The sequence below is a fragment of the Salvelinus sp. IW2-2015 genome, linkage group LG6.2, assembly GCF_002910315.2.
Source record: "Salvelinus sp. IW2-2015 linkage group LG6.2, ASM291031v2, whole genome shotgun sequence".
In the NCBI taxonomy this organism is placed as follows: domain Eukaryota; kingdom Metazoa; phylum Chordata; class Actinopteri; order Salmoniformes; family Salmonidae; genus Salvelinus; species Salvelinus sp. IW2-2015.
In genome coordinates, this window is record NC_036846.1 from 16,218,120 (window position 1) to 16,237,410 (window position 19,291).

The 19,291-nt window shown below is 45.6% G+C and overlaps 1 protein-coding gene across 1 annotated transcript in view; it reads right to left on the reverse strand.

Moving 5' to 3' along the window:
- Positions 1 to 19,291, reverse strand: part of diaph2 (diaphanous-related formin 2) — a 717,635-nt gene that overhangs the window by 495,039 nt on the left and 203,305 nt on the right. Inside the window, 6 exon segments of the mRNA XM_023990279.2 lie at positions 1,789 to 1,901; positions 3,141 to 3,251; positions 13,010 to 13,118; positions 14,762 to 14,898; positions 15,983 to 16,052; positions 16,166 to 16,240. Coding sequence (XP_023846047.1) covers positions 1,789 to 1,901; positions 3,141 to 3,251; positions 13,010 to 13,118; positions 14,762 to 14,898; positions 15,983 to 16,052; positions 16,166 to 16,240 — 615 coding nt within the window.

Below are 19,291 nucleotides of genomic sequence, written 5' to 3' on the forward strand. Positions count from 1 at the left end.
GGGTCCCAACAGTTACATCTATCAGTAAGCAGCAAACACACCTACAGAACAATGAAAATCCAAAGGCCCACACTTCTCTCTCGTGGTCTCTCGCTCTCTCGCCACCTCTCGCTCTCTCGCCACCTCTCGGCCCCTCTCGGCCCCTCTCTCGGCCCCTCTCGGCCCCTCTCTCTCTCTCGGCCCCTCTCTCCGGCCCCTCTCCTCTCTCGGCCTCTCTCGGCCCTCTCCCTCTCTCGGGCCCTCGCCTCTCTCTCTCGGCCCCTCTCGCTCTCTCTCTCTCGGCCCCTCTCCGCTCTCTCTCTCTCGGCCCCTCTCGCTCTCTCTCTCTCGGCCCTCTCGCTCTTCTCTCTCTCGGCCCCTCTGCTCTCTCTCTCTCGGCCCCTCTCGCTCTCTTCTCTCGGCCCCTCTCGCTCTCTCTCTCGGCCCCTCTCGCCTCTCGTCTCGCCCCTCTCGCTCGCTCTCTCTCTCGCCCCCTCTCGCTCGCTCTCTCTCTCGCCCCCTCTCGCTCGCTCTCTCTCTCGCCCCCTCTCGCTCTCCTCTTCATTTTACTTCTACTCATGTTGCGGAGCTGGGTAGCATGAATAAACATGAGCAGCAGTGGAGGTGAGATGTGGACCAGTCAGTGGTAGGGTCAATCAATCACTATTTCACAGCATCATTCATATTCATTAGTGGCCTGGAGTCACATCCTCAGCACCCAGACCTGGGCTGGACAGAGAGGAGACGTGCCTCTCAGTGTTAGTATTCATGAGGCAAGGAAAACAAGCTACAATCTACTTGTGTGTGTGCGTGTATACGTGCAAGTTTGTGCATGTCAGAGACGAGAGCTAGCACAGATTAACACCACATTGTCCATGGAAACAAACATTGGGCCCTCTCATTTGTGAACCTGCTCAAGGACATCATTAATCCAGGTGTGGTGTTTGTTTTTTCCCCTTCCCTCACTCTCTCTCTTTCTCACCAAGCGTCAACAGTAGCTGTCACTCAGCGCAGCAATCAGTGGCATATTTTCGAGCACTGTGAGAATTGGGGAGACAAAGGTTGGCAGTGAGAACATCTGTATAACAGTGTCTGGCCCTGCACTGTCTGCCTACCATGTCAGCATTTCACACATCCAAATGCCCTTAGAGAAGCTGCTTGAATTATTTAGGCACCTAGCCAAGAATGCTTTAAAACAAGTCTTGAAATCGAGACCCAATTAGGGCTCACTTTATTAACCACTCAAAAAGTTTCCAGTTGAGCGGACATAGAGGGACGACTTGGAGACACCAACTTGTCATTTCTAGTTAAAAGGGAGCGGGAGAAAGGTAAAGTACTTGAATCACAGACGTGATTAAAGAGACAAAACAATAGAGGTCACAGAAAATGGACCTCGGTGTGCCAGCCAAAACAACCGCACTAAAAATCTTATCTGCCTTAAAAACAGACTTAAAATAGATGGCCATAACATAACCAGACTGTGTTCTGAAGACAAAACAACTGGTAATGATTGACAGTTGCCTCCCGTGTCTTGCATCTGCCAGTTGAGAGCTGATGGAAATGGCTGAGAGATGAGGAATGATGGTGAGAGAGGGAGCAGAACCAAGGCAAGCAAAAGAGAAGAAGAGGCTGTTTACCTGGTAAGCGATAGGGCTGGGAGATTACACTATAGTTCCTCAAATCCTTCTCTAATGAACCTGACCATGCCGGCTTTAGACCTGTAAGCCTGGCGAGGCACACACAACACACTCATTTCCAGCAGCCCTTTTTCCATGGCCGGAACAGCGGCACGGGCAGACAAAAGGATATTCCATCTCGGCGCGGATGTCATCGAGGCGATGGGAGAGCTCAATGGAGTCCTCCTCCTTGTTCTCGTTGAACACCTTCAGTTGGATGTCCAGCTCCTCTGTCTCTTTCAGCTCCTGTAATTCAGAGAGACATGAATAGACTGTGGTAGACAACAGAGGACTGGATGTATCTACAGTATGGATTAATTTATATACAGTGTTATCAGTACATACATAAACCAAATCTAGCCTGATTGTATTAGCTTATACTAGTTCCATTAATGGAGACAAGTGTATGGTGGTTTCCAAGTCACAGCTGTGTGGGAACTAGGACACCCATCCACCTCCTTCCCTGCCGGCCTGGTATACCCGAATCACCCAGCGCTCCACACCTGCTCCCTCAATGAGGAGCTATAATGGTGCACTTTACAACTTTCCTATGAATCATTGGCGTTAAGAGTTTACAGACGGCACCAGGCCAAATGGAACCCAATTTCTGCAGCTATCAATCACCTCGCTGCTCTTCGGGCAAGCCATCCGTCTTGCTTCGGAGAGGGAGTTAGCATGCAATGCAACAGAAAGGAGAGGTCTCAAGGACTCTCGGCCAATAGCAACCTCTCAGTACTTTATCATAGAACTGGTTCATTTTAGCTTTCCTCTTGGTCACCTGACTGTATTGGCTCCACAACATAACACAATTAGTGTGCCCCGCCTCTGTTTAAATGCTGGCAATAAAGCTTCAAATGAGGCATTTGTAAATGATTGTAAAGGAAACAGCATCATATCGGGGGGCAGATATGAAGATAATTAAACTAATGACAGCGATAATCAAGCGGAGCAGTCAAGATGACTTATAAACACGTGGCAAATTCCCCTCTGCAAATGAGGTCATGAGGGATGAGTGGATGCCGAGTGCAAGGATCTGTCTGCTGATTGATAATGATGCCACGGCGAGCTGTGATCAGTGAGGTGGTGCCTGCGGTGAGGTGAGCTAGAACAATCCAATATAATAATGGAAGCAATGTGGAGGCGAGACAGAAGGAGCTTTGTCTCTCGCAGGCAAACAGGGAGACGCAGGGAGGGCTAGGGACTAAAACTAACTGTTTAATGGGAGTTGGAGGGGTAGTCAATCATTCATTGTCCCAACTGGAAAATGTGTAGTGGACTGTTTCATCAGAGAGTTTAGGGTCCAAATCTGCCTCAACTCAGATGTATACATACAGATGTATACATACACCACTCACTATAGTCTCACTTGCTAAAGGAGGTTTTATGCATGTAAAACAACACACAAATGATACCTAGACTGCCAATTTAATGTATCTCTATGCCCCTGAAGGTGTGTGACGGAGAGCCCCTTGCACTGTAACTCACCGGTAGGATCTTCTTGAGGCCACAGCGGAGGAACTCGTTGCGCAGATGTATCCTGAAGTCCAGATCGTCCGGAGAGGTGACCAGAGCGTTGATCAGCTGCATGCAGGCCACCTGTTGCCATGTACACACATGCCAGAGAGACCGTTAGAGAGAACATATTTTTGTAATTCATTCTATTTAACATGAATCAACATGAAATTAAATGGTGATATAGTGATTTATCATGCATGGCCTGTGTATGGTATCAATCTATGTTATGATGTAGCAGGCACTGTCGAGTTAAAAGACCTTGGGGAGAGTATGTGTGAAACATTTCATGTGTATACAGTGCATTCGGAAAGCATGCAGACCCCTTTTTCCACATTTCGTTATGTTACAGCCTTATTCTAAAATTGTCCGTAGAGATCCTTGATGAAAAATCCTCAGCAATCTACACACAATACCCCACAATGACGAAGTGAAAACAAGTTTAGACATTTTTGCAAACGTATATATTTTTTTAAATACCTTATTTACATAAGTATTCAGAACCTTTCCTATGAGACTCAAAATTGAGCTCAGGTGCATCCTGTTTCCATTGATCCTCCTTGAGATGTTTCTACAGCTTGTTTGGAGTCCAACTATGGTCAATTTAATTGATTGGACATGATCTGGAAAGGTACACACCCCTCTATATGAGGTCCCACAGTTGACAGGGCATGTCAGAGAAAAAAACCATGCCATGAGGTCGAAAGAATTGTCCGTAGAGATCAGAGACAGGATTGTGTTGAGGCACAGATCTGGGGAAGGGTACCAAAACATTTCTGCAGCATTGAAGTTCCCCAAGAACACAGTGGCCTACATCATTCTGAAATGGAAGAAGTTTTGAACCACCAAGACTCTTCCTAGAGTTGGCTGCCCGGCCAAACTGAGCAATCGGAGAGAAGGGCCATGGTCAGGGAGTTGACCAAGTACCTGATGGTCACTCAGAGAGCTCTAGAGTTCCTCTCTGGAGATGGGAGAACCTTCCAGAAGGACAACCAACTCTGCTGCTCTCCACCAATCAGGCCTTTATGGTAGAGTGACCAGACTGAAGCCACTCCACAGTAAAAACCACATGACAGCCCACTTGGAGTTTGCCAAAAGGCACCTAAAGACTCTCAGACCATGAGAAACAAGATTATCTGGTGAAACCAGACAGAACTCTTTGGCCTGAATGCCAAGCGTCACGTCTGGAGGAAACCTGGCACCATCCCTACGGTGAAACATGGTGGTGGCAGCATCATGCTGTGGGGATGTTTTTCAGCGGCAGGATCACCTTCCCACAGGACAACGGCCCTAAGCACACAGCCAAGACAACGCAGGAGTGGCTTCGGGACAAGTCTATGAACGTCCTTGAGTGGCCCAGCTAAAGCCCGGACTCGAACCCGTACGAACATCTCTGGGGAGACCTGAAAATAGATGTGCAGCAACTCTTCCCATCCAACCTGACAGAGCTTGAGAAGATCTGCGGAGAAGAATGGGAGAAACTCTACAAATACAGGTGTGCCAAGCTTGTAGCATTATACCCAAGAACACTCAAGGCTGTAATCGCTGCCAAAGGTGCTTCAACAAAGTACTCACTGCCAAAAGTGCTTTAACAAATATATTTTAGATTTTAAATTCTTCAAAGTAGCCAACCTTTGCCTTGAATACAGCTTTGCACCCTCTTGGAAATCTCTCAACCAGGTTCATGAGGTAGTCACCTGGAATGCATTTTAATTAATAGGTGTGCCTTGTTAAGTTATTTTGTGGAATTTCTATCCTTCTTAATGTGTTTGAGTCAATCAGTTGTGTTGTGACAGGGTAAGGGTGGTATACAGAAGAAGTCCATATTACGGGCAGAACAGCTCAAATAAGCAAAGAGAATTGACAGTCCATCATTATTTGGAAGTTTCTTCAAGTGCAGTCGCAAAAACCATCAAGTGCTATGATGGAACTGGCTCTCATGAGAACTGCCACAGGAAAGGAAGACCCAGAGTTACTTCTGCTGCAGAGGATAAGTTCATGAGTGTTACCACTAATGAACTTATCACGCATTCTGCAGCCGATGCGAGTAAGACCTTTAAACAAGGTCGCAGGGCCAGATGGATTAACAAGACGTGAACTGCGAGCATGCGCTGACCAACTGGCAAGTGTCTTTACTGCCATTTTCAACCTCTCCCTGTCCGAGTCTGTAATACCAACATGTTTTAAGCAGACCACCATTGTGCCTGTGCCCAAGAACACAAAGGTAACATGACTAAATGACTACCGACCCGTAGTATTCGTGTCTGTAGACATGCTTTGAAAGGCTGGTCATGGCTCACAACACCATTATCTCAGAAACCCTAGACCCAATTTGCATACCGCCCAAATAAATCAAATCAAATCAAATTTTATTAGTCACATACACATGGTTAGCAGATGTTAATGCGAGTGTAGCGAAATGCTTGTGCTTCTAGTTCCGACAATGCAGTAATAACCAACAGTAATCTAACCTAACAGTTCCACACTACTACCTTACACACACACACACAAGTGTAAAGGGATAAAGAATATGTACATAAAGATATATGAATGAGTGGTGGTACAGAACGGCATGGCAGATGCAGTAGATGGTATAGAGTACGGTATATACGTATGAGATGAGTACTGTAGGGTATGTAAACATTGTATTAAGTGGCATTGCTTAAAGTGGCTAGTGGTACATTTTTACATAAAGATGGCAAGATGCAGTAGATGATATAGAGTACAGTATATACATATGAGATGGGTAATGTAGGGTATGTAAACATTGTATTAAGTGGCATTGCTTAAAGTGGCTAGTGGTACATTTTTACATAATTTCCATCAATTCCCATTTTTAAAGTGGCTGGAGTTGAGTCAGTATGTTGGCAGCGGCCGCTAAATGTTAGTGGTGGCTGTTTAACAGTCTGATGGCCTTGAGATAGATCCACAGATGATGCAATCTCTATTGCACTTCACACCGCCCTTTCCCACATGGACAAAAGGAACACATATGTGAGAATGCTATTCATTGACTACAGCTCAGCGTTCAACACCATAGTGCCCTCAAAGCCCATCAATAAGATAAGGACCCTGGACTAAACACCTCCCTCTGCAACTGGATCCTGGTAAGGGTAGGTAACAACACATCCGCCATGCTGATCCTCAACAGAGGAGCACCTCTGGGGTGCGTGCTCAGTCCACTCCTGAACTGCCTGTTCACTCCTGAATGCACGGCCAGGCACGACTCCAACACCATCATTAAGTTTGCCGATGACACAACAGTGGTAAGCCTGATCACCGACAATGACGAGACAGCCTATTGGGAGGAGGTCAGAGACCTGGCTCTGAGGTGCCAGGACAACCACCTCTCCCTCAACGTGATCAAGACAAATGAGATGATTGTGGACTACAGGAAAAAGAAGACCGAGCATGCCCCCATTCTCATCGACGGGGCTGCAGTGGAGCAGGTTGAGAGCTTCAAGTTCCTTGGTGTCCACATCACCAACACACTAACATGGTCCAAGCACACCAAAACAGTCGTGAAGAGGGCACGACAAAACCTATTCCCCCTCATGAGACTGAAAAGATTTGGCATGGGTCCTCAGATCCTCAAAAGTTCTACAGCTGCACCATCAAGAGCATCCTGACTGGTTGCATCACTGCCTGGTATGGAAACTGCTCGGCCTCCGAACGCAAGGCACTACAGAGGGTACTGCGTACGGTCCAGTATGTCACCATTGCCAAGCTTCCTGCCATCCAGGACCTCTATACCAGGCGGTGTCAGAAGAAGACCCTAAAAATTGTCAAAGTCTCCAGCCACCCTAGTCATAGACTGTTCTCTCTGCTACCGCACGGCAAGCAGTACCGGAGTGCCAAGTCTAGGTCCAAGAGGCTTCTAAACAGCTTCTACATCCAAGCCATAAGACTCCTGAACACCTAATCAAATGGCTACCCAGACTATTTGCATTGCCCCCACTCCCCCTCTTTTACACCGCTGCTACTCTCTGTTGTTATCATTTATGCATTGTGACTTTAAAAACTCTACCTTCATGTACATATTTCCTCAACTAACCGGTACCCCCGCACATTTACTCTGTACCGGTACCCCCCTGTACATAGTCTCTCTATTGTTATTTTACTGCTGTTCTTTAATTACTTGTTACTTATATTTCTTATTCTTATCCATATTTTTAACTGCATTGTTGGTTAAGGGCTCGTAAGTAAGCATTTCAGTATAAGGTTGGCGCATGTGACATTTTGTTTTTGATTGATGCTGAATTCAAGGCACACTTAACCAGCATGGCTACCACAGCATTCTGCAGCGACATGCCATCCCATCTGGTTTGCGCTTAGTGGGACTATCATTTGTTTTCAACAGGACAATGACCCAACACACCTCCAGGCTGTGTAAGGGCTATTTGACCAAGAAGGAGAGTGATGGAGTGCTGCATCAGATGACCTGGCCTCCACAATCACCCGATCTCAACCCAATTAAGATGGTTTGGGATGATTTGGAACGTAGAGCGAAGGAAAAGCAGCCAACAAGTGCACAGTATATGTGGGAAGTCTTTCAAGACTGTTGGAAAAGCATTCCAGGTGAAGCCGGTTGAGAGAATGCCAAGAGTGCGCAAAGCTGTCATCAAGGAAAAGGGTGGCTACTTTGAAGAATCTCAAACATAAAATATATTTTGATTTGTTTAACCCTTTTTTTAACCACATGTGTTATTTCATAGTTTTGATGTCTTCACTATTATTCTACAATGTAGAAAATAGTAAAAATAAAGAAAAACCCTTCAATGAGTAGGTGTGTCCATATATAAACTCAGCAAATAAAGAAACGTCCTCTCGTTTATTTTCAGCAAACTTAACATGTGTAAATATTTGTATGAACACAAGATTCAACAACAGACATAAACGGAACAAGCTCCACAGACATGTGACTAACAGAAATGGAATAATGTGTCCCTGAACAAAAGGGGAGGGGGGGTCAAAATCAAAAGTAACAATAACAGTCAGTATCTGGTGTGGCCACCAGCTGCATTAACTACTGCAGTGCATCTCCTCCTCATGGACTGGACCAGATTTGCCAGTTCTTGCTGTGAGATGTTACCCCACTCATCCACCAAGGCACCTGCACGTTCCCGGACATTTCTGAGGGGAATGGTCCTAGCCCTCACCCACCGATCCAACAGGTGACAGACGTGCTCAATGGGATTGAGATCCGGGCTCTTCGCTGGCCATGGCAGAATACTGACATTCCTGTCTTGCAGGAAATCACGCACAGAACGAGCAGTATGGCTGGTGGCATTGATGACAGTGGCATTGTCATCCTCGCAGTGACAGACCACTGCGAGGATGATCAGCTGTCCGTCCTGTCTCCCTGTAGCGTTGTCTTAGTCTCACAGTACGGACATTGCAAGCCTCTGGGCCTGCAGGAAGGGTACCACATGAGGGAGGAGGATGCCTGCAATGACAACAAGCTCAGTCCGATGATACTGTGACACACCGCCCCAGACCATGACGGACCTTCCACCTCCAAATCGATCCCGCTCCAGAGTAAAGGCCTCGGTGTAACGCTCATTCATTCGACGATAAACGCGAATCTGACCATCACTCCTGGTGAGACAAAACCGCGACTCGTCAGTGAAGAGCACTTTTTGCCAGTCCTGCCTGGTCCAGCGACGGTGGCTTTGTGCCCACAGGCGACATTGTTGCCGGTGATGTCTGGTGAGGACCTGCCTTACAACAGGCCTACAAGCCCTCAGTCCAGCCTCTCTCAGCCTATTGCGGACAGTCTGAGCACTGATGGAGGGATTGTGCGTTCCTGGTGTAACTCGGGCAGTTGTTGTTGCAATCCTGTACCTGTCCCGCAGGTGTGATGTTCGGATGTACCGATCCTGTGCAGGTGTGTGTTCTGCCACTGCGAGGATGATCAGCTGTCCGTTTTGTCTCCCTGTAGCGTTGTCTTAGCCGTCTCACAGTACGGACATTGCAATTTATTGCCCAGGCCACATCTGCAGTCCTCATGCCTCCTTGCAGCATGCCTAAGGCACGTTCACGCAGACGAGCAGGGACCCTGGGCATCTCTCTTTTGGTGTTTTTCAGAGTCAGTAGAAAGGCCTCTTTAGTGTCCTAAGTTTTCATAACTGACTTTAATTGCCTACCATCTGTAAGCTGTTAGTGTCTTAACGACCGTTCCATAGCTGCATGTTCATTAATTGTTTATGGTTCATTGAACAAGCATGGGAAACAGTGTTTAAACCCTTTACAATGAAGATCTGTGAAGTTATTTGGATTTTTATGAATTATCTTTGAAAGACAGGGTCCTGAAAAACAGACGTTTCTTTATATATATTTCTTTTTTTTTATTAGCAAAAATGTTTTTTCAGCCAAAAAACTGTTTTTTCTATGTCATTATGGGGTATTATGTGTAGATTGATGAAGAAGAAAAAAACGACGTAATACATTTTCAAATAAGTCTGTAACCTAACAAAGTGTGGAAAAAGGGGTCTGAATACTTTCCGAAGGCAATTTATATTCCTCTCCTAGAGAGGAGAGGAAAGACAGGAAAGAAGAGAGGAGAAGAGAGGAGAAATAGGCCATAGTCAGTCTGGTGTAGAGGCAGAAAAAAGTAGAAGGTAAGAGGAAGTGGAAAAGAGAAGAGGTCTGGGGAGTCTACTGACCAGATGTGCATTTGTAATTGATTTATTGGATTAGGGAAGAGTAGAGGGATGGAGTGGCGGGAGAATGAGGGGAAAGGGAAAATGCTGATGGGCCTTAATGGGATGTAAGGTGGCTCCGGGGAGCAGCACCAGGAGAAGACGGAGTGTTCCTCTGACAGGCGGATCGATCGGGAACTGAAGGATCTCTGTGATTGACTTGAAAAGTACCCTATAGAAAACCTCTATCGGCCTGTTTGTGTTGGCCCACATCTTTTTTTTAACGGGTCGTAGTGAATGCTGTCGCTTGGCTGTTATTCACACCGATTCCCTCTGTAGGTGTTTTTCCTGGCGAGAGGTTTACAGACAAACACATGCACACCCATGCGCACACACACAGTGGCACACACACACATAAAATCATCACGCTAGCCCAATTCATGCCCTCAGAGAACGTAACTAGCGGGAATTCGCCTGGCGATGGGGAATAATAGCCATCTGGAATGAACAGCATTGGTTTGTTTTCAATGTGTTTTTTCCCCTTTCTATAGCCCGGGGACAGTGAAATCGAACAGGTTTGTATTAATCCAGTGGAGTGAGGGAATATGGTGTTATGGATTATGGGGACATGTCAGTGCTAATGGAGACTCTTTACATATGCACCAGGCCTGCCGCGCACCGGGAAAACAGTAAGCTTAAGGAGAATTCTAAAGGTTGTTCTGTGCTGCACCAGCCCTACTGGTGGGGTGGAAGGGGATGAGACAGCTGCTTTGAGAACATGCCAATGGTGTCAGGCAGCAGCAACATAGCAGACATCAAACCACTCCAATAGGACCTCCAGAGCCTTGGACCAAGAGCTGGGCATCCAAGCCTGAAGTCTACCCACCAGGGACGCTACGCTAGAATCCTCGCTGAAACTTCACTAACTTCACTCCCATCTTTAGTCTTTCAAAAGGAAGATAACTATTTCGAGAGTTATGAGTGACTGAGGGAGCTTCATGGGCCTAATGATATTGTTTTCTTCTCTTCGTCTACGTGTAGATTTGTCCTCCTATCGTATGAAGCAGACAGACCTCGACCATGTTTGTTGTGTGGAATTGGTTCGAGGAGGGTTATTGTGGTGCTTGTTTTTGGGGTTGGCGACGGTGCAAGAAGGGAGCTCGGGCGTCATGTGAGCCGTGCTTGCCGTAGGAGGTTTTTTGTCAGTGTAATTAAAAGTGGGACTGCTGGGACGGTTTAAAGTCGGGATGCAGGCTGGCTTTCTCTTTGCAGTGGAGAGAGCAAAGCCCGAACTGCGGCAAAACCCATTTTAATCACATTAACAAAGTCAGGCTCCACAGCACCATCACAAGGTTTTTAAAAAGTATTCTAATTTCTTTGAACCTTCTGCATCAGCAAGGTAGTTTAATTTACTTCACAATTAGTGGCGGCTCTTTTCATTAGCGGACATTTTATGGAGGAGGAAAACAAGCAGCACAATCCAGGGATTTCTACCTCCCCTCCTTCCTCCATCCATCCATCCCTCCCTACCCATCCATCCCTCCTTCCTCCATCCCTCCCTACCTATCCTTCCCTCCTTCCCCCATCCATCTCCTCCTTCCCCCATCCATCCATCCCTCCTTCCCTACCCCTCCCCCATCCATCTCCTCCTTCCCCCATCCATCCATCCATCCCTCCTTCCCTACCCCTCCCCCATCCCTCTTTCCCCCATCCATCCCTCCTTCCCCCATCTATCCCTCCTTCCCCAACCCTCCCTCCATCCCCAACCCTCCCTCCCCAACCCTCCCTCATCCCTCCTTCCCTCATCACCCGTTCCTCCCTTATCTCCTTCCCATAGTCCGCCCCATCTACAAACAATTTTACAAATTATGAAATTTTAAAAAGACTGCTTGCAAAAAAGTGCCAGAGAAAGAAATAGTGAAGGGAAAATAACAGAAGTAAAGACAGGTATGTTGCTGCATGGTTGCCCTTTTCCTCTGGGTCCTCAGAGACCAGCCTCAACAACACTGAGAAAAAGCAGAAAAATATTTGTTACGAGGATGAGAAAAAAACATTTCTGGAAGTCAACATCTCTCTTCTGGTCTTGTGTTATATTTCAGAGTTCTCAAAAGAGTCCTCAAAAGAGAGTAGAACAGTTCTGGTAGAGCTCCTCGAGTGAAGCAGGTGGTGTTGATTAGGCCAGGAGAAAGAACCCTTGGTCGACTCCCATCAAACAGCTTAGGTGCCAGAGGTTGACAAGCAGACACAAAGCAAGGAGGGCAAGGGAGATGAAATGTGTGTACCCGTCGACAGGGGCTGAGGTACAGTAGACCCCTGAGTGACAGAACTGTCAATTTCAACCTGTCCCTCCGCGTCAAACACCGGCTCCAAGCCAAGAGGCCATTTGTGAGAATGACACTGACTAGAGCCGAGTTCTCTCCATTGCACATGACATGGCAGACTTGAATGATTTGACTTTGTTATGTGTGATGTGCATATATGTGAGCTTAAAAATATGTTTCTTTCCACAACTTGCCTCAGAGGCCTACAGGTTGAGGTCATAGATAAAACTTGGAAGGGTTGATAAACAGAATATTGATGTATGACTTAAATCCAAGCAGACTAGCATTGAAATAACACAGTCATCGCACCATGGGCTACTCCGTAAGGGGCAGGTTGAAAGAGTGTTGTGGATGGAAGTGGATATTTATGAGGTTCTTATGGAAAGATGTGAGAAAGGTGTAAATGACTCAATGTCACACATAAATCACACACTGTTGTCAATGGGATTTGCACAAAGTGCGAGTTTGTGACTGTGTGTGTGTGACTGTGTGTGTGTGTGTGTGGTTGTTGTGCACCGATTGTGACTGTGTGTGTGTGACGTGTGTGTGTGTGTGCTGTGTGTGTGTGTGTGACGGTGTGTGTGTGTGTGTGTGTGTGTGTGTGTGTGTGTGTGTGTGTGTGTGTGTGTGTGTGTGTGTGTGTGTTGTGTCTGTGTCTGTCTGTGTGTCTGTGTGTCTCTGTGTGTGTCTGTGTCTGTGTCTGTGTGTGTGTGTCTGTCTGTGTGTGTGTGTGTCTGTGTGTGTGTGTGTGTGTGTGTGTGTCTGTGTGTGTGTGTGTGCTGTGTCTGTGGTGTGTGTGTGTGTGTGTGTGTGTGTCTGTGTCTGTGTGTGTGTGTGTGTGTGTGTGTGTGTGTCTGTCCAAAAGGGGTTGTATGCTGACCTGGAGCTGTTGGGCCTCGTGATTCTCCAGTCCCTCCACTATCGGAGCAAATCTCTCCCTGTTATTCCTCTCCGCTGCAATCGTCATGGCAGCCAGGATCTTATCCAGGCTGAGAGAAAACAAAAAGACTGAAAAGTCAACAAACGCCTTTATCGCCCTACCACCAGGACATTTACTCACACCTCCACCTCACATATCATCTAATCTGTCCCCTTGTCTTTGTCAGGGACGTTCTATGGGGACCCAAGACAAATGGACTGGCCTGAGTCTTTGTTTGCAACCCCGTGCATTATAGGTATCCAATTGATCTGCTTTAGTGTTCATTGCTCTGGTAATGTTCAGAGAAAGCCTGTATAGCTGATATTATCCATTGTAAAAGCTATTCATAATAAAATGCAGTTTGTGATGCCAGGGTAGGAGCAATATATTGTAGGGAGAAGGCTACAGGAATACTTTATAAAAACACATATTGTTGTGAAAGCAAATTAGACCGTTTACAAGGGCTCACGGCAACTTTGCTGAATAGTGATTTGGGCAATTTCAAACGAAGGCCTCACACTGCTATGTGCCTGCACAAGGGGCTGCAACACAAGTAGGTGAAGACAGTTTAAATAGCCACTTTAGTAAACAGCAAACAAAAGTTTTTGGATGCCGAGCCCCTTCTTTATCTGGATGCGCTTTATCATGCCATCAGTCGTCGGGGCCTCTCTCATCGGGTTTGGAAATGGTTTGCTGTCAAGCTTTTATCTTCTATACACAGGAGAAGCACAACCGAGAGAGAGAAAGAAAGAGGGAGGGAGGGAGGGAGGGATCGCGAGAGCTCTTGTTTTATATTTATTTTTCAGCACATTCTTTTTTCTGTTTCTCTCCACTTTGCCATCCAGGGCGGTGAAGTGTTCGTGGGTCCTCGGGGAGGGAGGATGGCTCACGACCGAGCCATGCCTGTGATCTTCCCCCCTCGCTCCAAAATAGTCTGGCACAGGAGCAAAGAGAGGGAAGATGCGGAGGAAACTACCGACCCAGCACCACCCAACCCTTGACTTTTATTTCCGGAAAGTGAGGCCTCAGCTCTATTCCCTGTCAATCAGCTGTGCATGCTTAGGGCTGTTTAAGCATGCACACACGTGTGTGTGTGTGTTTTTCTTTAATGATATGGGAAATTGAGTATGAGGGCAGCTTAGTTAGTACTAGAAAATGTATTTCAGACGAGTAATTTGACATTCCTAGATTAAACATAGCAGGGGACAAAACCACAGTCACACAGAGACATTCGGGAGGGGCTGACATGCAAGAAACAGTTTTAACTAGATTGTCGTATTTGTCCATTTCTTTATTTTCCTCCACTGCATGCAGAGCTACTTTGAAGTCCCGTCGTTATTTTAGTCCAGCTCAATACAAAAGAGCTCCCCTGGATTCAATGTATAATCTGTCAGCCAAACTGTGTGTTCATGGCCAACAACACTGAGAACTGAAATACATTACACAGCCCAAACTGCTAAATCAGAACATGTTAACGGATGGAACTCCGGTACATCTCAAAGCCCTCGCTGCAAATGTAACATGAGTGCACAGAATGTATTGTGTTAGGGCCAGTGACAGGTTGTCTACAAATGTATTTCCTTAATGTGATTATAGAAATGAGGGTTGCTAGGGGGGAGAAGTGGGGATGAAGACAATGGCTGGCACTGAGAGAAGTGTGAAATTGAGGATATTATAATGGTAGGTTAGTGTTGATTGTGGCGGTGAACTTACATGTTTTCCTCTCCAATGATGCAGATAGCTGAGAGGATCTTGACGATCTCTGTCATCATACTGGTCTGTTTTGGGTCAATGGCCCTGGCCAGGAGAAGCAAGCTTCGCTCATCTCCCAGAATCCTTTGCAGCCCATACTGCAAGGGAAAATGGAGATTATGATGAATTGAGCCAATTCAGGTCAGGACTGTGGGGACAAATACTTATAGTCCTCCCCTAACTTTAAATCTATCTTGGACTCAAGTATACTTGAACACATATTGGGATTTTGTTAAAGGGTAGCAATATCAATAGCTCATCCATCCTCACTTTCCAAAGATGAGACAGTGCTGCTTCCCAAAAAAAGAATAATGAAATACTTGATGACAATGGGTTGAATATGGCAAATTAGCTCCGCTTTACTTGTCCATAATAGCTCTCGTCACAGTACATCCATTCTAGATAGGAAAAACAGCCAACCTGGTTTCACCATACAGGATTTTGAGAAGAATACATACTCGGTATAAAGTAATACCACTTTTCATTAATTTCATTTCTACCACTCTTTCAATGTGAATAATACTTATTTTTTCAGTTTTGCCATTGAAATTTAGGCATTGAAACTATAGAAATTCAGTCTCTGGTTTGTAGCACTTCAGGGTGAATACAGAACCACTTCTACACTGTACTGTCCTTCTCTTCCCTCCTCAAATTACATTGAGTCGATATAACAGGCGGAATAAAGGATCACAATGATTGTTGAAGTGGTTGAGGGCCCACGTTGGGTGCCAATTGAATCCTGATATATGGCTTTCTGAAAACACTGAAGAATCAAGAAAAACTGCTGAACGTAAAACTTTTTGAATGAAAGCCTTGGAACAACCCAACCCGTACAAACCGTATTGTTCATGAAGGCCTTGGACCAACCCAACCCGTACAAACCTTATTGTTCATGAAGGCCTTGTCCAACCAACCCGTACAAACCTATTGTCATGAAGGCCTGGACCAACCCAACCCGTAAAACCTATTGTTCATGAAGGCCTTGACCAACCCAACCCGTACAAACCTTATTGTTCATGAAGGCCTTGGACCAACCCCACCCGTACCAACCGTATTGTCATGAAGGCCTTGGACCAACCCAACCCGTACAAACCTTATGTGTTCATAAAGGCCTTGGACCAACCCAACCCGTACAAACCATATTGTTCATGAAGGCCTTGGACCAACCCAACCCGTACAAACCTTATTGTTCATGAAGGCCTTGAGACACTGGATCAGCTTGTGCTGGTTCCTTTTGTCTATACTTTCTGGCCTGAAAAAGACAGGCGAAAGGACAGGAATGAGAATACGGCAGAGAAGAATAGATTTAGACAGTATTGAGGGCGTATTGAGAGACGAGAAGTCATTGTAATGTGAGATGCTTACTGTTTCTTATCCAGCAACTTATCCAATGCATCCAAGAGGAGGCCCAGTCCTTCATGGCCAAAGTTGTTCACCCAGCTAGAAAACAGAAGAAAAAAGAGTCAGAAAAGTCAGACAACATACATGGTTCCGTGCCAGACCAACAGATGTCGAATCACACATCAAAATAACACGAAAAAGTCATTGGTGGAATTGGTTTCATTGTCTCTGAGGGGGAAAAAATCCTCTCCACAATATGATTGGATATGGAGAAAATCATTGTCTCTATCATTGTCTCTATTTTTCCTGGTTATTTCTTTGGAGAATCTATTCATGAGACGTGGCATCGAAAATCAACACGGCCCTCTTTTTTGTAACACTAAATGCTAGAATGTGTATCACATTAATGTACAGGCAAAGGAAGAATCATCCATCCTATGTCCTGCTCCTGTGTTCTAGCAGTGCTCTTCTAGGCCCCACACAGCCTGCTGTAGCAACGCCAAAAGATTAAGCAATGCAAGAAAGATAACACTGTAATCGATAATGGATCGCAGGAGATAATTGGCTATAAACCACAAACGTATCTGGAGACAGCAAATGATCCAGTGCAGATGAGACTGTTTGTCAGCGATGGGGGCAGGGGCCGACCCCCCGATCACAGCCAGATTATGACATTAGCATCACTTCTTCTCGCCGCCAGACTGTCAATAAAACAAAACGCATTGAGCATTTTCTTGCGTTAAAGGGTCATAATTCAATGATTTATTCCGCCTTTTTGATAATGATTCAAAGCAATAATAGCATGCATATTAATGTAATTTATATTGAGTTGGAGAAGACCCTCGATTAGGGCCGATGCGTACTGCCCAAGGCGGGCGGCTCTGCCAAGGTGAAGTGAGGTAGCTATTTCTCTGATCTGCAACAGAATAAATGGAGAATTACTAAGACTACCAAAGCCATCCGAACCCATTCCTCAAAATGCATTACCAGGCCAAGCCCAACCCAATTTGCACCTTATTACCACTGTGATGTACAGTATAATGATCTGCTTTGTTAATAAAACCAAACAGCATAATGTTCAAAATGTATAACTGTCTGTTTACCGAAGAGATTGCGGGAGGCAGCTCATTGCATACAAACACAGTTAGCTAAGCCCCAATAACAAAAATGAGATCTCGGGGAATCAATCTAGCCCGACTCAATGTAGAGCACAATCACACTGCTGTTTATGACAGCCGACATCAATACAGAGAGTAGGAACAAATGAGCGATGTGAGACAACAAAAGAAGCGGGAAAGAGGCGACATGGTTGACGGAGCACAATTCGGTAAATCCACAATCATTTTGTTTATGCTCGCCGATTCGCCACTGTAGGGCTTATGCGAGAGCTAGGGGAAATGAAGCCAATATTTGTGGAGAGATATTCTGATTATTACTCTGTGTAACCTGAGATCCAAGGCACAAATACCAGGCAGTTGTGTACAATGTCTTGGAGTGCAAAACAGGGGGGGGGGGGGGTCGCAAAATCTGCCATGACACCCAAATTAGATCCATTGGGTGAACAAGTTTGTAACTCAGGCAGATTAAAGGTCACCTAGCCAGGCCTGATATGCTGGACAGTGATATGACACAATCCATGTGGTTGAAATAACCTGTGTCTCAACACGACCTCTTCTTCAACAAGATGGAAAGTAAACAAAGCAAAACAGTGCTACTCCACAGACAACACTGATAGATGAAAGCTGAAGTTGAAGACGCATCCCGTCCCTAGCATGTTGTGACAAGCTTTTATTGTTCTGAGGCGGCTATCTTTTCACTGCTGGGAAATCAAGCAGCTTTCGTTTGGAGGTGCCTAAAGTGGATAGATAGTGAAGTTAGGTCTATCTGTTTGTATGTCTCTCTGTCGATGTTGCCAATCCGTCTGTCGGTCCATCGGTCTGTCAAAGACGCAACAGCACAGTAGCCAAATAGGATGCTCTTCCCTTTCAGCTTCCTCCTCCCTCAATGTGTGGCATGCATCAGGATCTCATTAACTTGGGGTGGAACTTGTTCATGAGCAATTGATGGATATAATCCTGCAGTTAAGTGCCATCAAATCGTGTTACTTTCCACAATCATGTACATCCCGCAGGCTAATGATAAAGGCATGGTTTGCCTTAGGGACGGACCAATTTTATGTGTACCATTTCTGCTGGTTTGATTATGTTGTATTTATGTTAAGTGCCACAAAACCCAGAATTATATAAGATGATGTCACAGTCCCAAATGGAAACATGTATACATCTGACCTTTGCTGTCACCATGTAGCTCACGAACAAGGCAATGTGATTCCCTAGAAATGAAACAATTAGCTGCCTTTGTGGGTCACTATCAAGTATACCATATATGTTGTTGAATGTGTTTGCCGAGTCGTGTTAATCATATTCCTACAAGCAGATTTGGCATGGGAAATGTCACTGCTGCTGGAGAAAATGCTTTGCTTGTGTACACCAGCCACAGCAACAGACCGAACGGAATTGTTCTGTGGAATGTGACACGCATTCAGTCTGTCTGACCAACCAGCTGGCCTGTCTTGTGATGCCTTTTATGCACATTGATTTCAGCCAGTGGCCCAACATTGTTCATTCTTGTTGTGTTATTTCATTGGGACTGGCGTCGGGGAGTATTATGTTATTGAGAGCTCTGTGTGAGAGAGCAATATCTTTCATATTGGATTACGGGCTAAGCCATACCGCTGTACCACTCTGCCACTCCTGACCTATTCAGCACTGCTGCATTCCACTTGAGAACTTGTGCTCTTAGCAACAAATTGCTCTCGACATTATAACCTGAACCTGAGCACCGGGAGGCTGCCAGCCTTGTGATTCTGCATTCTGAAGGCCATAAGCATTTCCTCCCAATCAATGCAATGACTTACTGAAGGAACCAGAATAGCATGCCCAATGAGAATGATGTCAAACACCCACACATATTTAACATTGGAATATAATCCAAAACAATTGCATTGTATTTTAATTACACACAAGGTTCTACTCTGCATAGTTATATATGGTATAAATACTATGAAGCAAATCAGTCAGTGATAACAAGAAAATACTGTATACCAATGACTGCAGTTAACACGCAACATCTACATTTTGCTCTTTGGTC